Source organism: Carassius carassius, chromosome 18 (assembly GCF_963082965.1).
Source record: "Carassius carassius chromosome 18, fCarCar2.1, whole genome shotgun sequence".
NCBI lineage: Eukaryota > Metazoa > Chordata > Actinopteri > Cypriniformes > Cyprinidae > Carassius > Carassius carassius.
In genome coordinates this window covers 4,636,157-4,658,347 of record NC_081772.1, presented here as the reverse complement: position 1 = coordinate 4,658,347, position 22,191 = coordinate 4,636,157, and the positions used below count along the sequence as shown (strand labels likewise).

At 36.5% G+C, this 22,191-nt stretch overlaps 1 protein-coding gene across 2 annotated transcripts in view; it reads left to right on the top strand.

Moving 5' to 3' along the window:
• LOC132092163 (ATPase family AAA domain-containing protein 2B-like) overlaps positions 1-22,191 on the top strand; it is a 103,269-nt gene that overhangs the window by 31,925 nt on the left and 49,153 nt on the right. For both annotated transcript variants that reach the window (XM_059498268.1, XM_059498267.1), the window contains exons 20-23: positions 12,373-12,508; positions 16,791-16,984; positions 17,865-18,024; positions 21,359-21,481. In XM_059498268.1, coding sequence (XP_059354251.1) covers positions 12,373-12,508; positions 16,791-16,984; positions 17,865-18,024; positions 21,359-21,481 — 613 coding nt within the window. The remainder of the gene's footprint in view (positions 1-12,372; positions 12,509-16,790; positions 16,985-17,864; positions 18,025-21,358; positions 21,482-22,191) is intronic.

Sequence of the window (22,191 nt, the reverse complement as noted above, 5' to 3'; positions counted from 1 at the left end):
TTTTGAGAGCCATGCCTTTACATCATTCAAACACGCTGATAAGTTACTAACAGCATTCTCATTACCGCTTGTCAAAGGAAGATAAATTTGCATGTCATCAGCGTAACAATGGAAGGCTACATTATGTTTCCTGAAAATGGATCCCAAGGGAAGTAAATATAAAGAAAACAGAGTGGGTGCAAGAACAGATCCTTGTGGTATGCCACAGGATAGCTTGCGTAATGAAGTAAAATTTCCAATTTTAACAGAAAAAGTTCTGTTTGTTAGGAAAGATTTAAACCAGTTTAACACTACCCCGCCTAAACCCACATAGGACTCCAGTCGGGAGATGAGAATTCCGTGATCAACAGTATCAAAAGCTGAAGACAAGTCCAGCATAATTAAAATGACAGAAGCTCCCGAATCAGTAATCATTAAGATGTCATTTAAGACTCTAAGGGCCGTTTCAGTACTATGTAATGTTTTGAAGCCTGATTGAAAGATCTCATATATATGATTTGTGGATAGGAAAGACTGAAGTTGCAGAGAGACAATTTTTTCCAACACCTTAGAAATAAACCGAAGGACAGACACAGGGCGAAAATTTGCTAAGATAGATGTATCAAGTGTGGGTTTCTTTAGCACTGGAGTCACAGTGGCCCTTTTTAAACTATCAGGGATAATCCCTGACTGCAAGCATTTATTAAGTAAAGTTACAAGGCCAGGTCCTACAATATCAATTAATAACTTCAGATAGCGGGGGTGCATAGTGTCAAGGGGACTAGAAGAGGTTTTTAGTTTTAAAACTATTTCTTTTAATGAGTCTAAGGAAATAGAATTAAAAGTAGTCCAAGAAGCCAATGGAGTCATTGAAGTCAATTTATCGTCACTGGTGTCTTGTATTTGAACTCTTAGATTTATAATTTTTTGTCTCGAAGTAATTTAGAAAATTTTCACAATGCTTTAGTAGGATTACGGAACGTCTGTACAGGGGGATGTAATACTGAATTGATAATCGAAAAAAGAACTCTAGGACTTTGATGATGCTCCTCGATCAGATTAGAAAAATAAAGAGACTTGGCCTTCTTAACTGCACTCTGATATGTCCATAAACATTCTTTAAGTATGGTAAAGGATATTTGAAGTTTGTCTTTCTTCCATTTTCTTTCTGCTTTCCTACATAATTGTCTCAGGGAGCGGATATCTTGATCTAACCAAGGCTCAGCTTTATGTTGCGGCTTTAGCAACCTATAGGGTGCAACAGCATTTAAAATCTCCAACCATACAGTGTTTAGGGATTCAAGATGTTGCTCAACATCTAGATCTAATAATAAGGATTCATAGGACACTGAGGAAGTGATTTCATTATAACGTTCAGTGAAAGCCTCGCAAAATCGCGGTGAATACACTCTAACCTGTTTTAAGTCAGAGACAGTCATGTAAGGCGTAAGTGGAAGAGCCATTTTAAATATGATAGGAAAATGATCAGAGATGGGTAGTTCAATCACTTCCGTATCAGTTATTGAGAGTCCAAAAGACAATATTAAGTCCAACATATGACCACGGTTGTGTGTGGGTTCTTTAACCCACTGCATCAGATTAAAAGAATCAATGATATTCAAAAACTCCGATGCTAAGTGATCCGAACCACAGCATAGATGTACATTAAAGTCACCTAACAATAAAATCCGATCGTAAGTAATAATTAAATCCCCAACAAGCTCAGTGAATTCTTCCATAAAGTCCTTCGTCAAATGCGGAGGCCGATATATTAAGGCTAAAACAATAGGTTGAGTCCAGTTAAGTATTAATAGTAGAACTTCAAAGCTTGTAGGGTTAATGGAGGGTAGCATTTGGCAACATGCTCCAAAACTTTCTTTAGCGATAACTGCTAGCCCTCCACCCTTACCAGCCGGACGGGGAGAGTTATAAAACAATAGTCATTTGGAACAAGTTCAGAGTACGGGCTCAAATCTCCTACCTTCATCCAGGTTTCGGTGATAAACATTAAATCAAGGTTGTTAGATGTTATAAAATCATGTAAAATAAATGTCTTATTGACCACGGAGTGAGCATTGATCAGTGCCATTTTAGGAGAAAGCAAGATGCTGTCCGGAGATGAAGCTTTCCTCCAAGGGCGAAGATTTGAAGAATTTACTCCCATCGGACGAAGTCGATTAATAATCCGAGTGTCAGAATCCTGTTGTAGTCGAACCGGGAAGTTGGGAGAAGCAAGGGAGTTAGACTGAATATATGTGAGCCAACGAGATGTCGGGACCGGCGTATACTGAACCGGGAAGTTGATCAGATCCTCGGTCCATGGCCGAGACATGGAGATCTTACGGAGACCACCTTGCAGATAGATCTTTAGACTGACCAGTTTTCCGCTGTGTTTCCCACGTCTTCTCCGAAAAAATACACGAATATTCGAACTATTCGAACATCTGGTTGCGCATGTTGTCAATGACGCGCATAACGTCAATAACAGGACAAAATAATACAAAGAGACATAACTACTTGTATAGATAGTCTATTTAACCTGTTAACCTGCACCCCGACACCCTCATCCTCAAAGCCTCTCCCACACGCATATGCCAGTGATTATGAATAGATTAAATGAAACAGGACAAATTTAATCTTGACAAACTATGTATCATTATAAAGATCTAAGCCTCAAGCATCGACGACAGATCGCTGTTTTTCAATGGAAAGCTTATAAAGACTGTATTTGCTACATTTGTGTAAGCAGTTCACATAAAAAAAAAAATTTATGAAAACGCTGTACATACCAGATCCGTCGTAATAAGGAGTCATAAACACATCCACAGCTGTAAATCCCGGTTTAGTTAGAAAGGTAAGGGTCCACTGAACGACATCTCATGAAGCACGTTTAGTCCAACGAAGCAATAACGTTGTAATATGGATCATAATTCCTTTGTTTACATTTCATTTCTTCAGCGACAGAACTGTTTGCGTCCGTTATGGAATAACTCACGGTCGGAAACTGCGTCTTGGTAGTAAAAACACGGCACGGTTTTGCAGCGTACAGTGTCACAAACAGAATGAGGCGATCCACCGGAAAAAAGAATGAATGAAAAATAGGCGGAAAATAGTTTATTTGAATTTGGCGCTCTCTCCTCAGAGCTGGTGACGCGCTCTGACGCACCTGTCAGCTGATGGAGGCGGAACTTACAGCGATCGCATTTTATTTTAGAGAGTTTTTATATATGTGAGAGTGTGTTTTATGTTGAATGTGAATGTATCTGCATGATTACCATCTGTTTGAGTGCAAATCAGCCCAAATCAGCTCGCTATTACTGAATGGTCACGGCTATCAAAGTGAACGCGTCTATATAAATAGGGAGAATGGATTATTTACTTCGGCACATTTGTGTTATTACCATCTGTATAAGTGGCCATCAGCACATCAGCACTTATTTGCATCGTAATTCATTGTAAAATATGCATCTCTAGCAATCTCAGGATGTTCTATATTGGCAAACAATGTTAAATCTTTTTTTATTTTTCTTATTATTCTTATTTTCTACTGCTCAAATAAATCATTTATATGATGTCTAAGTTTATGTCTAGTGTTTTATAATTGAAAAAAAACTATGCAGTGGTATGTTTACTGACTAAATAGTTTGTAGAAGCCTTCAATACTATTGGATAATATATTTTCTTATATTTGGGGGGGTGGGGGGTGTAGACATAGTCTCAGAAAAATATTTGCAGGAGTCTAATTTTTCATGATATTTTATTCAGATTTGAAATAGAAACTCATGAGACATGTGGCTTTCAACCCATTACTTTTCTAGATTGCTCCAGGATTTATTTCATGTATTTTTATATCAAATAAAAAAATATTTAAGAGTGGTAAAAAAAATTCAAGGCACTTTAGTGTCTATAACTTATAATATCTTTGAGCATTATCAGCATAATCTAGTTGATAAAAAGTGAAGCCCAAAGGGTCTTCTTTCTAAAGACACCACAATTATGTTTGTAACACACTGAAGTAGGAAACTATTACAATTATAAGTTAGTTAGAGCACTTTCAGCTGTGAGTCCCATAATGGGGGGTGCTGGCTAACAGGTTAAGTTTAAACATATATGACAACGTATTACCTACACAAAAACAAGGAAATCAACTAATGGCCAAGACTGCAGACCTCACGCTCTCTCACCCTCACGTTCTCTGCGCATAATGGTTTAAATGAACAAACAAATTTTTGTGCAAGCAATTTAAGGTCGCGACTGTTGTCCCAAATATAGCAGGCTTCATTAAGTGATTGAAACAAATATTATTAATATTAATTGAAGTTTTACAGCATATAGAACTGACATTGAATGCTCCGAGCGAGCTGTGCTGTGGTAAACATGGAACTTTTCCTTGACATGAAACGATAAATAATCAAACCTCGGATCCATTGCTTGACAGAACTCCCCGAAGCGTGCCCCATCCGCGATACTGATCGGTCTCATGTCCTTAAAAATGAACGAAATTATTTTATCCGTTATGGCCTCTTGTCATGCTGCAGACAAAGTGCTTGCGGCGTGCAATGCAAAGTAACGTTAAGTGTCAAGACGTGACTGTTTAGCTGGAGTTCCACACATTATGCCATGCTCATTTGGGTGCACATTTTTGAGATGTGACCTCCTGTTGCTAGTTGTCGAATGGTGCGACTCCTGTGAGGCTGTGACCTGTCCCTGAACCCTCAGGCGTGCTAGCGCGCCCACTCGCAAAGCAGACAACCACGCCTCTACTACCGCGGGCCTTTTTTTCCACTTTTTTTTTTTTAAATTCGAATATTAATTTTCACCTTCGAAATTCGTTTTTTTTAAACTATTCGAATACATATTCGAATTTAGAATATTCGTTGACAGCCCTAGAGCTTTTACACTACTAAAGGTAATAATAATAATAATAATAATAATAATAAAGGATTTGTGAGTTTTATGGTCAATTCTCATATTAATTATTCTTCTATTAATTGTACATATAATCAGAATGCTGACAGATGTGGTTGTAATATAAAAAAAAAAAACGGCATTCCTTAGTAACAATTTCTCGTTCCATACACCAAGTAGGCCTTAAGTGGGAAGATATTGAACCTACTTTGGTTCAAAATTTAATAAGGTCCATTAGCCCAGAGCTTATCTGCATTAAGTGCAACCCAAATATGCAAAGTAGAACAGTTTGCACTGGCCTTCGGCTTCTGGCACGTTCAGCGAGACAGCTGGCCTCTCTGCGGCACTGCACGTCAGGGGTGAGGCCTCCGATAAATTAAAAGAAATGGGAACAAAATAACCACAAAAAATCTCTCAACTCATCCGTTCCCTCACATTTCTTAAAGAGAAAGATGTAGAGCCAGATGCCAGTTCTGTCTGTAAACAGCATCTGTAGTGGTGGCAGGTGGTATAGATCACAGGAAGGAGGTACGTGCCCCTGTGCTCGGGTGCGGGAAGAGTTTTGGCTCATGTCAGAGCATGTGGGAGGGGTGCCAGCAGTCAGCTCCAGCAGTGTAAGGTTACACCTCAGTGTGCACTTGTTAGTTCACTGTTACACCTTCAGGGTCTGCATTGAGCAGCCTGAAGTCTTTTTTTCTGACTGTGTAATTTGGAGTTTTAGTGGATTAATCTTAGTCAATATGGGCAACGGTCATTTCTAAACTATAGTTAAAAAAATAATAATAATAATTGACTTTAAAAGTTTTTTTTGTTGTTGTTGTTTACTTATAAACTCTCTAATATTCCAACTTAACATGACAGCTTAAATTACAAATGTTTTTGTCAAATTTTCCAGTTAAAATGTCTAAAAATCAAGATTTGCATAAGTTGCAACACTGATAGATGTTAAGATACATTGTTAGAGAATGTATCAATAAATGTATTTTATCTAATTGAGCTGGCAGATTTTTTTTTCACTTGTAAAATACATATATCTTGTTCCAAGCATACTTTTGAGGTATTTTAACTGTAAATATTTATTTATAAAAATTAGATTTTTGCACCGTATACGTAACAAATATAAAAAGAGGTGCTCTACCATCAGAAGAGGAGTTGCAACCAAAAATCTAAAAACACATGAGCTGAACAAAGGTGCTAAACTGACTCTTCAAAGTTCAAGCTTTATTAATAAAACAACATGCCCTCCAAGGCCTTCATTAATTAACAAGAGTAACAATCTCACATAGTTATATGCAGTCTGATAATAACCAACAGGTTAGTGCAACTCCATTAATTGTACTGATTGAAAAGGGTAATTTCCTAGAACGAGATTAAAGAGAAAAAAAGAGAAAAATACAGGTTCAATGGATCAAACTTAAAAAAAAATATATAGGCTCAATGAAACAAGCTTCAAATTAATTGTCCAAAATATAAAAAAAGACCAAAGACACAATCTTAGCATAAATATCCATATAGAGAAGTACTTTTCTCAAAATAAACTATAATCAATTTCTTGATTCAAACCTTTGGGAAACAATGTGTTTCAGAGCAGAGTACGTAACCAGATGGTGTGTTGATTTCCCCAAAGTGTGAATCCTGTGATTTTGAAAGGGGAAATCTATCCAAAAATTCAAGTTCATTTCAAAAGTATATGACTTTCGTCTTCACAACACAAAAGAAGATATTTTGGGGAATGTTGAGTTCCAAATTATGTTGCATCCTATTGGCTTTCGTTATATAGACAAAGACATTTTTTTTTTTAATATCTTCTATCTCTTGCACAGAAGAAAGCCACAGTTTTGCATATGACACGAGGATGAGTAAATAATGACAGCATTTTCTCTAAAGATCCTCCAAAACGGACAACAAATGGTTTAAAATACCTTTAAAAAAATGTATTTATGGCATTTATAAGCATTTATATACATTTTTACCTCTTAATTTTTTTCCCCATTGAACATCTTGAAAATGTTGCATTATGAAAGCACATTTCATTGCATTTGTCCTTTTGATGTTGACTTTTAAATTCAGATATCACACTGGTTTGCAATTCCCAACTCTATTTATAAGTTTCTTATCTGCTTGTTGTTCATTTGAAGTAAAGATGATTCTGGTGTCAATAAGAGATAGACAGCAAATGACAAGAAATGTGTTTTGGATTTCCACATTTCCTCAGGATGTCTTGTTCTCTGGCAAGTTGTTCTTGGTTCTCCTCCTCTCAGAACCTGCCTTAGTCTACAAGGCTTCTGTCTATCAGCTCTGAGACAAAATCATAAAATCACTACCTGGGTCTTTTGTGGGCTACTTGCTCTGCTTCCCTTCATCTCACCTCAAGAGTTTGGACCAAAGAAGCCTGAAAGCAACCCGAGTGGAAAAAAATCTGCTGAGAGGGGGTAAAGATGAAAGATGCGGTTGATGAGGGATTGTTTGGATTTTCAACACCCGCTCATGATTGGAATTTGATCTTAAGGTGCTCTACAGTTTCTTATTACGGAGAAATTCTCTCCTAGATCGGCAGCCTCATTGAAATATTTGAGGAGCCTTGCGAACTTCTTAAAGTGGTTCAGTTTGCACTTGGATATGAGAGCTTTCAGACATTTAGGAGTCATTAGCCTTTACCTGGATTAATTTGTCCTGATTGCCACAGTCTTTGAAGAAACTTACGTTAACTTGCAGTGACGTTTTAACTGATGATTCAGTGTGTGTGTGTGTGTGTGTGTGTGTGCGTATGTATATGTGTGTGTATGTATGTATGTATATATATATATATATATATATATATATATATATATATATATATATATATATATATATATATTAGGGATGGGCGTTTTCCACAAATATCACATTTGTATATTAGAGCTCACAAAAAACGAATAATCGAATATTCGTTTATTTAAATTAAGTTTAATGAGTCAGACGTTATTTTTCAGCAACATTTGTTTTCGTCATTTTGAACAAGCTTACAATAAGCTTGAACATTACACATCGTGTTTTGTAGCTGAAAACCTTTAACAATGCGTGCAAACAAACAAAAGTAGAGATTAAAAGCAAAAAAAAAAAAAAAAAGTGAACAAAGAAAAAATGTAAAGCAGCCTGCAGCAATTAGGCTATTGTACAGAATGTAGCTTACACTTAACTTTTAAACTGTCAGCAAATCTTTTTTGCTTTTTTTCTATTGTTTCAAATGTTCTTGTTAAGAAATACGGGCATGTAAACATGATTGGGGGAAAGTCGGCTTCTGTTAACAATAAGGCCGGCCGCGGAGAAAACGCACTCTTGACGCACAGACGTTGGTGGGACTCACAAATAACGGTGTGCTAAGCGAATAAGTTTTGTGAAGCGCTTCGTGTTTTCGTTTCACCACTGAATGGGATCCTCATCTGGAGGAATACATGGCTCCAGCAAGAACTGTTCCCACTTGTCTCGGCTGGATTCTGTGTAGCTAATCATCGCTGGAGAACTGGCTCAGCCTTTTCGGACGAGTGGGCATTGCATCTTTTTCATCGTTGGTGACGGCGGCTGCATCCGCACCACTCGCATCAAGGAAAATGTTCTGATAATGTTCAAAAAAAGTTTTTTTTTCTTACTTCTCTCATGTTTTCATCGAGAAACCTGAGATGTTTGTGCCGAGGGTCTAGGGCAGACGCGAGAAGAGGAGTTTTCACTGCATTCTCCAAGTTAGCGGTGTTTGTTCGTTGCTTGAGAGATGCCGCAACAATGTTCTTGGATCACTTTCTGTGATTCTCCACGGCATATTTGAAGTACTAGAAGACTGCAGTTCTTTTAGGGGGCGTTCACATATCGCGTCTTTTGCATGCTCAAGTTCGTTATTTCCAATGTAGGCGCGCGGTATGCGCGCTCATAATGGAAGCGACGCCGTCGCGATGCGCACGCGGTGTGACGCGGTCCCGTTTTTTCCAGGCGCGTCCACACAGCATCGAGTTAAAAACATCTCAACTTTCAGAATGCCGCAAGCGCACCGCAGGTCATGTGACAAGAACTAAACATTCAGCTTCATCCTTTCCTGTAACAACGTTGAAAGCTCAGCCAAGATGAAGGAACAGCTGATCATAACTGTATATGGATTGCCATTTTGAAATAAATTTAGTAGCAGAGCTACTGAAAGCGATTTTTTTTGTGCTGCAAATCCATTTATCCTTTGCTGAAATTTCCGCGTCTTCATGGAGAGAACGCGTCGCCTCAGGAGCGCTTCTGCCCGAGCGCTTTGGAAAGAAGGAGAAAGCGGCGCGCATAGCCTTTTCCACACCTTATTAGGCGCGATATGTGAATGGCCCCTTAATCATTCATTAATTATTTTTTGCTTGCATACACCTTCAAATATGCCGTGGAGAATCACAGAAAGTGACCAAATTAGATTTTATTTTGAACTCTTTTTTTTTTTTTTGCGAAATTCGAATATCATTTTTATTTATCGAATAATTAGAGCAGAACGAATATTCGAATGTTCGACTATCCGTGCACATCCCTAATATAAATATATATATATATATATATATATATATATATATAAATATATATATATATATAAATATATATATATATATATATATAAATATATATATATATAAATATATATATATATATAAATATAAATATATATATATATATAAATATATATATATATATATATATATATATATATATATATAAATATATATATATATATATATATAAATATATATATATATATAAATATATATATATATATAAATATATATATATATATAAATATATATAAATATAAATATATATAAATATATATATATATATATATATATATATATATATAAATATATATAAATATATATATATATATATGCACAGTCCCTGACAAAAGTCTTGTCGCTTATCTATTTTGTAGAAACACCTGCTATTAACCTGACTTTTAATTAATCAATTGGTGTTAGAAATAGCTCATTTGAAAAGCTAAAAGCCTCCCAAATGATGTTTAATGCACTGAAATAAATTAGGTTCACTGAAAAAAGATTTATCATTTAATCAAGACAGAAAGATCAAATTTTGGCAAGACAAAAGTTTTGTCGCCTATAGAGAAATTGAACAAATTTACTGCAAATACAAAAAAATTAAATTTAATATCTTGTATGACTTCCATGAGCTTGAAGGACTGCATCCATGCGATTTGGCAAGGATTCATACAATTTATTGATGAAGTCATCAGGAATAGCAAAGAAAGCAGTCTTGCATGCCTCCCAGAGTTCATCAATATTCTTTGGTTTCGTCTTTCATCCTGACCCCACATATGCTCAATGATGCTCATGTCTGGTGACTGGGATGGCCAATCCTGGAGCATCTTGATCTTCTTCGCCTTGAGGAACTTGGAAGGAGGAGATGGAAGTATCCAATGGAGCCATCCTGCTGCAGAATTTGGCCTCTTTTATGGTTGGGAATATAAGAGGTAGCTTAGATTTCTTGGTATTTTAGACTATTGATGTTGCCTTCCACCCTGCAGATCTCTCGCACACCCCCATACTGGATGTAACCCCAAACCATGATTTTTCCGCCACCAAACTTCACTGTTTTCTGGGTGAATCTAGGATCAATGCGGGCTCCAGTAGATCTCCTGCAATATTTGCGGCGACTGTGGTGTAATTCAACAGAAGATTCATCTGAAAAATCCACCTTCTGCTACTTTTCCAGCATCCATCCTTTAAGCAGGCTGTGGGCCTTGGCAAATGCCACACGGTTTTTCAGTTGTCTTTTGTTTAGTGCTGGCTTCTGGGCACTGATTTGACCATGGAGGCCATTCCGAGACAGTATCCGACAAACCGTTCTGGTTGACACAGGGACTTCAGGTGACCAGGTCTTGTGGAGCTCTGCTGCAGTGGAAAATGGGCTGGCCTTGGATTTTCGAGCCAACAAACGGTCCTCTCGAGCAGTTGTCTTGCGGGGTCTGCCTGACCTGGGCTTGTCAAAAACATCTCCAGTGTCTTCAAATGTTTTTTTTTTATCCTCTGTACTTGACGCTGAGACGCATTGAAGGTGTCTGCCACATCAGCAGTGGATCTGGTCTTCAGCCTCTTGATAATCAAAACTTTCGTCTCAAGGTGAATCTTAGGCATGTTTGCAGTGTTCTAGTTGCAGTTGATGTGAAGGTCTAGTGTACTGGGGTTGTTTTTATACACACCTGAGACCTAATTGATCCATTATTAGTCACAGGTGAAGCTCATATGACAAGGCGACAACACTTATGTCTTTGCAAAAATTGACTCAATGGGCTTTACCAAGCTTTGAATATTAGAATACTTTTTGACAGTTTAGTTTTGCACTGAAACATTATTACAAAAGCTGTTGGGATTAAAATGAGCCATTTCTTGTAAAAAAATCTTGATTAGAAATATATTTCAGCGGCACTTCAGGTCGATGTGTACACAAGCGACAAGACTTTTGTCAGGGACTGTATATAAATATATAAATAAATAAATAAACTCTCAGACTTCAGTAATTGGGACTGGCACTGCACACTTTACCATGTGAAATTATAGTTGAATGTAGCAGTATGAAACTGCTCATTAAAACACTCTCTTCAGTGACACCTGTGACCATGTGCCCCAGACACTGGCCATTATCTCCAGGTTTTCTCTTCATGCACAATTCTTCTGCTGTTGGGAAAGATGCGTGCATCGTCACATTTCTTTTCTGTCCTTTCATTATGTTCCTTCAAATCACTGTTCGTTAAAGCCTTTTGTTATCCCGCTGTTCTAATTGGCTGGCTGATGGTGGCCCTGATTTTGTCAAGTAGGACATGTTGCTGGATCACCATGTTTTTATTGGTCCTAGATTTTAACACTGATCACTAACTACCCCTTAAATTAGAGCAAATCATTGGCTGATTAAGAATGAAGTTATAACCCTTATTTTATCGTAAACTAGCCCTAAAATCTATAAATAAATATATATATATATATATATATATATATATATATATATATATATATATATATATATATATATATATATATATATATATATATATATATATATATATATATATATATATATATATATATATATATATATACACACAGGCATGCGCACAAACACACACACATACGCGCACAAACACACACACACACACCACCCAAGCCATTTTGGCTTCATGTCCCACAACAAATATTTAAATTCTATATCTCTTTTAATTTGTAAGCTAAAAACATTTTAATCATTTAAAAGGTGTATGCATTTCTGTATGAATTAACTTTTATATAGTATATGAAAAACTTGATTTTGACAAAATTGGTATCATGTCATTGATCAGAATAGTTTCAAGACCAAGAATCAGTAATTTGGTAAATTTTTTTGTTGAAAAGCATATATATGTTGTTTTATGCAGTTTGCAGACTAAATTACAAGATGCTGTTTTTGTTTCTAAAAGGGTTTTTTGTTTGGGTTGGTTTTTTACAGCTAAAATGCATCTTCAGCCATTCATATGGGGAGGTGCTTTGTTTAAGCATGCCGGGAGAAGAAGAACGCAGGAAGTTTTTTTCAGACCTCATTTTGGTGCAGGCAGCCAAGGCGCCACCCCGCAAAAGGAGAACAGGTAAGTGTTTATTGTGGTTAATGCAGAAGTATAGATTTATCTGGTCCTGGCTAGAGGCAGAACACTGTTTTTAAAGCGTTAACTCCACTTTTTAGTTATTTAAACTTCTTTACCAACTTTTTCAATCTGTGAAGAGCAGCTGCAGGCAGTAATTATCCGGGCCAAGCACCGTGAACGTTGTTCATTGCACCGTGCTGAAATCTAAGCTGCACAGTAAATATGGTCAGATACCCTCATGGCATGATGATGATATTAAGTTTTGTTTCAAATGCCTTGTATTCTGTATGACTCAGTACATAAAAGGAATTCATAGATACCAGACCAGAGATTTGCAACTAAGTTATGGGAAAGTTACAAGAAAATTATCAGATTTTTCATCCAGATGATTCCAGTGTCTACCATAGACTCTCAGAAAGAAAAAGAAGAATGATAAAGGCTACACTCTCTTTGTGCTTGGGCACTAATGAGGCCATTAGTATGCAAAAGACGTATAAAATGCCTTATGTCTCTACCTTAAGTCGGTCTAGAGTGTCAGACAGTATGGTCTGACCGGATGCTGATGGCATTTATTACCATTATGACTTTCACGTTCCCCACAATGTTCCTCACTTCCTGTTCAGATTTTTAAAGATATAGTTCACCCAAAAATGAAAAATCATTTACTTCGCTTAATCTCATTCCAATCATGTATGATTTTCTTCCTTCTGTGGAACATAAAAGAAGATATTGTGAAGAATGAAAGTCAGTAGAGTCCAATACAAAATTATATGTACAGGTTTATTACCTAAGTTTACATGCAACCAAATAATTAGTAGAGTTGTTCCGATTCCGATACTAATATCGGAAATATCACCGATACCACAAAAAAGAGACAGTGAAGCCACTTCTATATTATAGATCAGTGGTTAGCAGTATGTCCGCTGTTTAGCAGTATTTCAGACTAGACCAACCAGACAGTAAAACAGCGACTAGGGATGCCACAAGTACTGGCACTTCACTACCAAGTCAGTGCTGAAAATTAAAAAATGTGATTATACCAGCGTCTCTGTAGTACCGGTAGTAAGTTACCGACTCCGGAGTATATTCGGTACCCGCAGCTGCGTTCAGTCACTTCCGTGTTAGTCTAAGCGCAGGGCTCCAGACTTTAGCTGAATATATACTAGTGTCTGTGAATATTAAACTGCAAAATACTATTTAAATATTACTTCTGCAAATTCTACATCTCTGTGAGTGACGGGCGCAGTTTGCGTTTTAGTTTGCGGTGTTAGACTTTTGGCTGCATTTGAAGTCCTTTTACTCTTAGGAGAATAAATAATATTACTGTCAAATTCATGTCCGATAATAAAAATACTGTAACAAATACAGTAGTTCACCATGTATTTGTTCATGTTTTATTAAGGGATAAGTCTGAAGCACACCATAAAATAATTCTAGCAATTTACACAGGGCTAGTAGTATATACAGATGTATATACAGATACACACCCAGGTATCGGATCAGTACTCGGTATCGGCCGATACCCTGAGCCCAGGTATCGGTATCGGGGAGAGAAAAAGGGTATCGGAACATCTCTAATAATTATTTGTTGATGGCGCCGTAGGATCGAAAAGCCTTTAAACACCTCAAGTGAAAGAATGCACTCTAAATGTTCACGCCCATGAATCTAACCTACGGTAATAGACTTCACATCATGTGAAAGAGGTGTAGACCTAAAATAATCCTAAAAACTACAACTTTTAAAAACATTTGGGTTAGTTGACATTAAGCTGCATTAAAACAATGTTAATATTAGATGAAAAACTAAGTTTAAGTTTAGGACTAAAATTACTAAAACAAAACTAAATAGAAATACAAAAAAATTATAAAACAAAATCACTCAAATAAACACTGAAAATATAAAATTAAAAGCGAATTTAAAATATTAATATTATAGGGAACATAATGATAAAATAATACTACATTGTAAGGACAGAAATGCTCTTTTTGTAGTATTATCTTTTATGCTCATTTCTGGGTGTCGATAACTACTATTGCTGTCATTGCAATCACTTCCACCACCGCTGCTGCTCATCCAGAATTGCTACTTCTGCTTATGCATAAATTGGGTCTCCTGGGTGTTCCTGATGTTCTGTTGTGGATATCTTCTCCTTGTGGTCGATTGTCATGCTCATCGGCTCCCTCACAGCTGGAGACATTATAGCAGAGAATGGCTTTCAAAGGGGAAATGCAAGCATCATCACCCATTGATGAAGAGCAGGGGTCCTCCTGTGGGCCGACCAGGGGCTGCTCTGAATAAAGCACAAACCCTACTTCCTTTGGCAGCATAGCATCTGTGGTCGGAGAAAGGGGCTCTATTAAACACCGGGTCTTAACCATTAGCTATAATTACGCTCACAGTTAGCATAACTGTTCGCTAGCTGCTGCCACAAAGTAAATTGCTGAGGCTTGTGGCTCAACAACTGCCAGGCACTCTGCCCAGATCTTTGGATTAGCACGAGGTCCACAGCCTGTTTACTGAGGAGGTTTTTTTTTCTGTAGCAATATTTTCTTACAAGGCAGTGCCACATTATCGCTTGTTGTGTTTGGCTATTTCTGGCAGTCTGGTTTTGGTTCATTGTATAGATGCAGCTCTGAATTACCACAGCTGTCAGGTTGTTTGTTGGAGCTCTTCAGAAATCAATAATACTTTGGGGCACACGCTGTGGTGAAAAGCATTTCTCAACTTAATCCATATATAACACTGAGTGTTTATAATTCATCTAGCTGCTCTGGCACAGTTTCAGTGTCATCTGACTCTTCCAGTTGTTTTGGACATTTGCTCAGGACTTCATCTATTGCACTTAGTATTACAATTATTACACTTAGGTTTAAAGATCAAAAACCGGTTGGGTTTCTGGACAAAATACTGAAATAGAATTTCGTGATGTTCTGTTAATGGTTCTTGAATGTTTGCATTCTTTTGACCTTGCAACAATCATATTCCGATGTTTCCCGCATAATATATAATACATAATACACTACTGGTCAAAAGTTTAGGGTCAGTAAGGTTTTTATTTTTAAAAAATAAATCCTTTTACTCAGCAAGGATGCATTAAATTGATCAAAAGACATTTATAATGTTACAAAAGATTTGTATTCCAAATAAATGCTGTTATATATATAACTTTCTATTCATCAAAGAACCCTGAAAAAAGTTGTACAGTTTACACACAAATATAAAGCACCACAAATGTTGTCAACAGAAGATAGTAAGTAAATAAATAAAAATAAATGTTTATTGAGTGGCAAGTTAGTATACTAGAATGATTTCTAAATGATTATTTGACACTAAAGTCTATAGTAATGGTGAGGAAATTGAGCTTTGCCATCAAAGTAATAATTTGCATTTGAAATTTTTTATTTCAGTTTTAATTTGTAGTAATATTTTACAATAGTTTTGTTTTACTGTATATTTGATCAAATAAATGCATCCTTTGTGAGCGTAAGAGACTTCTTAAACAATCTTCAAAACAATCATTTAAAAGTAGACATTTCACTCTCTACAGATATATTTAAGTCTGTAATGTCTCTAAGGCAAGTATACACTCAAGTTCACAAACTAAGACGGCAGAAAGTGTCTCCTGTTTGCTTTCATTATTTAACAAAAGCGCAATGTTTTGTTATTTGGGTGCACACAAATAAACGTAGAGGCTTTACAGATTCGAAGTATCTATGACAGAGTATTTCATGCGTTGAGCACGCTACCTTTCAGCTTTCCACTCCACAGAGACACTTATACAGCGCACATTTTTCTAGGTTAACATTAGATTGTGCAGCCATGTAAAGTTGCTATTACTCACATATTTCAGATTATAAGACATATTTGATGAAGATGAATGATAGGCGAGCATTTGGATGTACTGTATTGCCACAAAATCCATCTGTTAATGGTCTGGCCATTCCTGTGGATTTTTTTTTTCTGTGAATTTTGCTCGACCAAGCCTCTTATCGTCGATCAAAGTTAAGTCGACTACTAGGGAGCATCCCTACATTTAGTTAAATATTGATCTTTATTATTGTTTTATTGTTTTTTTTTTTCTAGAGGAAATGCATGAATATTGAAAAATATTAAAAAGGCAATAAAAAGATATTTTGGCTATAAAACAGAGTGATTCATTACTTACTCCTTAGAAGTACAAAAAAATCAATCAATCTTTAAATCAGAACCGTCAGACTCTTCACGATTTCCTCATGATTGTAGTTAAGCTGTACTGAGGGTTGGTGTCTGTGTTGGTGTTTTCAGTGTGCGCTCTGGAGGTGCTGACCCTCGCTGAAGACCCCGGCCCTCGGCAGCTCTCGCCAGAGGAGCAGCGGCGACTGGAGGAGCAGGAGGAGAACACCTTGCGCGAGCTCCGCCTCTTTCTCAGGGACGTCACGAAGCGGCTCGCCACTGACAAACGCTTCCAGATCTTCAGCAAACCCGTGGACATTGAGGAGGTGGGCTGTTACTGCACATCAGCAGCTGTGTGATTAATGCCTGTAGAGTCTGTGTTCTATTCAATATTACCATGTAATAATTAGTGCCACCTATGGTTTATTAGTAACCCCCAGACCAAACAAATCAAATGATTGTCATTATAAAACAGCTTGCAGGCAGGATCGTTACTTGAATCAGGAAATTTGAGAAGGCAATTAAAAAGTTCATCAATACAAGAAGCATACAAGGAGGACAGTGTGTCTGTGAATACAGAGTGCAACACATTTTCACCCTGGTCTCCTAAAGCTTTTTGAGTTTTTTGTTACAGGGTCAAGCAAAGCCTCTGTATGACAAATCAAGAACATGCATATATTGCAAAATTGGCAAAATGCCTTAGACAATTTCTCCTAAATTTTCATTACTGGTTTGAATAAAGGGATATATTTATGTAATTTAGAATATTGTATAATATTGTATAATTCATATACCTCACAATACAGTAATGAGTGTTTTAGGATAAATAAAAATATATATATAAATAAATATATATATTTATTTAAGGGCTGGGCAAGTTAACTCGTTATTTTCACATTAACTGCTCAACGCTGACAATTATTTTATTGCATGTTAATGCAGTTTTTTTATTATTAGCAATGCGGCTAATCGTATTTAATCGTATGAAGATCATGTGATTAATCGCGATTTAAAAAAAAAAAAACTGCAGTTCAGTGTGAGCTTCACAGTATTAGAGTAAAACACTATTATTGTCAAATATTGTCACATTATCACATGATTATACAATTATTATTACTAAAAATATTGTTTTTGAGGTTTTACAAAAAATATTGTCATATTACGTTTTTTTAGTGAAATGTGTTTATTTATTTTTCTCTGCTATAGGTTTCAGACTACCTCGAGGTTATCAAACAGCCTATGGACCTGTCCACCATTATGATGAAGATCGACACTCACAAATACTTGGCCGCCAAGGATTTTCTAGTGGACATTGACCTCATTTGCAGCAATGCGTTAGAGTACAATCCAGACAAGGACCCAGGAGGTAAATACACAATATAAAGCAGCTGGATAAATAAAAGAACATCACTTGTTATGGGGTATTCACACATAAACAGCAGTATGCAGCAACAGGAAGTCATTCTTTTTTTTAACAATGCACAGTAAACAATGGTGCAGTGGAGTTAAGCGGATTATTAAGGTGATTTGATGTTACCTTTTTATTTATGTTGGCCTTTTAGCTTGGAAAAAAAAAAGTTAGCTTTATTGGAGACATTTTGAGAAATGATCCACAAAATTGATAATAAATTATACAGGTGTACAGGAAAAATTTACTAGTTAACCAGTTGTTAAAGTTGTTAAAGAACTAGTAGATCCATGCACATCTGTTGTACTTAGTTTAAAGTTTCGGAAACAGTGATACTAACCAAAAAAAATAGCAGCAGCAGCAACTGCTGTACTTGAAGAGTGGAGGAGATTAAATCAATGATTAATCGGACAGACTTGTCAGTCCTTCACTGAAAGATATGAGAATTTGAGAACAATAAACGCAGCTAGATATTAACCCAGTGACCTTTCCTCATTCGAAAGGCACAAGAAATCATTGTCACTGATCTCTCCACAGAGGAAAAAATGGCACTATAATGAGCAGTCTCCATAAAACCCATTCATCGCTTTAATGGGGTTCTCGCTATTCCCTGGACATATGGTCAGTCGGTTGGGACACTTGCAGTGTAGAAAATTATGCCAGATATTGATTGGTGTTTATGGATGTGCCATGTATGTACATAGTAGACTGAATATTAACTAAACCAGAATTAAATGAGCCATGGAAACAGTGCCTGGAATTCTAAGGTGAGTTTATGTAAGTTGACGCTGGGTTTTCAACCAAAAGCGTGAAGGTGAATGTGCGATATTTATTAGCTCCCTTAATTTTGCCTCTTTTAAGAACCTCATAGCATGTTAAACATCATCTAATGAGACCGAGCACGTCGGAAATGAAAGGTGTATGCTGTATGAGCCAAATGTGACCGCATGAGTTATTTAAAACAAAAGAGGAGCATATTCATATTAAAGACCTTCTCAAACAGTCATATGATTGCCACAGATTTTTTGTGAGTGAAATGAGATAATACAACCATATATTATTGGAAGTCTGCTAGCTGGCTACTTCTCATTTTTATGTCAGGACTTGACTCCCAGTCGTCTGGATTAATTGGTCAGCCAGTGAAGGTTGTTGGCTAAATGCAGCCGGTGCCTATGAATAAATCATAGTAGCCCATTTGCTGGGAGAACATTGGTCATTTGTTTAAATGCAGTGTCTACAGAGGAGCCACTGAAGGAATGAGACAAAACGCAATTAGCTACTTTAATAAGGAAACAGAAAGAGGCTTCTGGTCCATTTAGAGCAGGGGAATATGGGATTCAGGAGCTGTCAAAATTCCATTTGTTAAGCATTACTCTTACAAGTGAAGCATGAAAGTTGCACTTAAAATCTAAGGTGTCCTTTCCCTCGTTATATAGGTAATAATTGTTCATTCGCTGTTGTGGTGGGTTTTTATTTTTAATTTTGGCAAGCTTCACTTCTGTCCTTGAAATGCAGTGTGGATCCAAATAGAGTACGGAGATCTCCCTTCATTCATGAGAGAGTCTTGCACTGGTCGTTTGAAAGTCAGATTCCTAGAAAATGTGCGGTTTGAAATCGTAACCCAGCTGAAGTTTTAAAATCACATCTTAGTATGCAACTTTTAAGGTGGTTCTTATTCCAATTATTTAATTTAGAGCTTCCTAATCGTACCCCTGGACATCAGCCTCCCTGCTGAGTTTCCTTCCAGCCCTGTTCTAACCAGCTGCTTCGATTCAGTTGACAATAGTCAATTCACATAGTTCATGCTGAAAGTATTTACTTTGCCAGGGTACTGTATATTTCTGAGAATATAGTAAAACGCTTTGAATGTATTTTAGATGGTTGATAATGTGCGGTATATACTGTGCAGGACTCTGTAAGTAGAAAATTGGTATTCTAATCCAAACCCAAATTCAGTGTGAACATAGATCACAAGGACCTGGACTGAGCACCACTGATTTAATTTCTCACGGGTCCATTTGTTCAATTGTCAGTTTTGGCACCAGCAGCCTGAGATATTTGGGTAGGGCTTTGAAAGTCAAAATAAGTGGATTTACACTCTCTTCCTTTCAGCCTGCCATTATATCCTTGACTGCAGTAAAGAGTGTCCTCTCGCTCGCTCTAGATGGCTTAATTAGGCCCATCTTCCAATTAAAAGGCAAACTTTGCCAGATCCTGACCTCCAGCCTGTCCTGGAGTAATGAGGACTACCCAAGTAACATGCTCTCTCTTCTTACTCACTCACACACACACACACACACACACACACACACACACATTTTTCCTCCCTTCATGTTTAAATGCTGCTTGATTTAACAATAGAGGGAGAGAAACTAAGGATAGATTACAAATGGTAGCTCTCAGAGTTTTGAGAACACAGTAATCTCTGTTTTTGTAAACAGATGCTGTGATTGACTGCCTGTGGAGCGCTTCAACCACAGAGGTGTTTTTCAGATATTCAAATAAAAAAGCAGATGCTTAAGTTTCTCGAGGGAATCTTAATTGATTACATTAAGCGGTTGCTTGATTCGCAGCACCTAATTTTAATTATTTTGATTTGTTGTGCCTCTTTTTAATTTATTTTTTATGTGTTTGTTTGAAATTGTTCACTAGATCATTAACGTCACCGTCTTGCCATTTCATGTACATTTTATACATTAATTTCTATTGGTGGTCGCAGCAATGCATTTAGACGTTTGTGTAAAGTTAAACTCTTCTAAACTTGGCTGCATTTTTGAAAAAAGACATGGCTTCTAATGTTGTCAGGAAGCATCAACTCTCATTGAAAATAACTTATTTGTATTGCATATTTGTTGCTTTAGGTGTGTATGACATCATAAATCTTTTAGGGTTAACTTTTATTTTTATTTAATAGTTTGTCCATATCCAGCAGGACTTCAGGATTGTGACGACAAAGAATAATTTCATTTCCCTTGATTATGCAATTGCAATTATTAATTTCTATTAATAGAATTTACATTAAAACAACTGCTATTCAAATTTTGAGTAAATTATGGAGCTTATTTACGCAGCGTCTACACCTTGTTGATTTATAATGGGTGTGTTTGAGTCCACTCGTGTTTAGCTAATTGCACATTTAGCTAATTGCAGTGGCTCTAATGGTGATTTTTTTTTTTTTTTTTTTATTAATTGTGCAGCCCTAATACTCAGAAACCTTACTGTCAGTCTTCAAGAACATGGCTCTTTTTTAATTGACTCTGCCCTTACTATCTTCTGTTGTGCTTCCTCGCAGATAAAATCATCCGCCACAGGGCCTGCAGTATGAAGGATACTGCGCACGCCATGATCGCCTCTGAACTGGACCCTGAGTTTGACCGCATGTGCGAGGAGATCAAGGAGTCCCGCAGGAAGAGAGGTGACACAAAACTTTAGTCTGTCCTTAGCCCAGGGTTTCTTTGAGCTAGACTGACATTGTGCACCGCATCACAAACCAATCCTCTTGCCCAAAGCACATATGAAAGCTTGCAGTTACTTACCTTTTTTAATACTCTCATTTTGGACCACTTAAGGTTTATTTAGAATAGAAGACATTTAATTTTGTTTCAAAAGCTCTCCTTATTCCCTTTGTAGTTCTCTATGTGGTAGTCACTTTATAGGGAATGAGTCATATCATACACAGCAACAGTATCAGTACACACATCTAACCAAATGTTTGGATGGACACGACAGTGTAGGCTTGTTTGATATCGTCACCTACAGCTGCATTGTATTTTAATAAACCATTTAGAAAATGTATTCATTACAATAACTACACAATAAATGATCTATTATAATGCTATATTAGATTATATATTTTTATTATGAATAAGTGATTATATAAAGAAATGCATTTTTATGCAGTTTTTATTTTAAAATTAACATTTTAAATTAAAATAAAATTGAATTGTATTTTCTTTCTATATGGCCTATATGTATATAAATCAATATAAATGTATATAATAAATACATTTCTCTTTTTGAAAGTATTAATGTACATTATTATTTATTTCTAGAATGTATTATATTTATGCAAATAAAGAAATGTGTATATAAATAATTAATTTAGAAATCCTTAAGGGACGTATG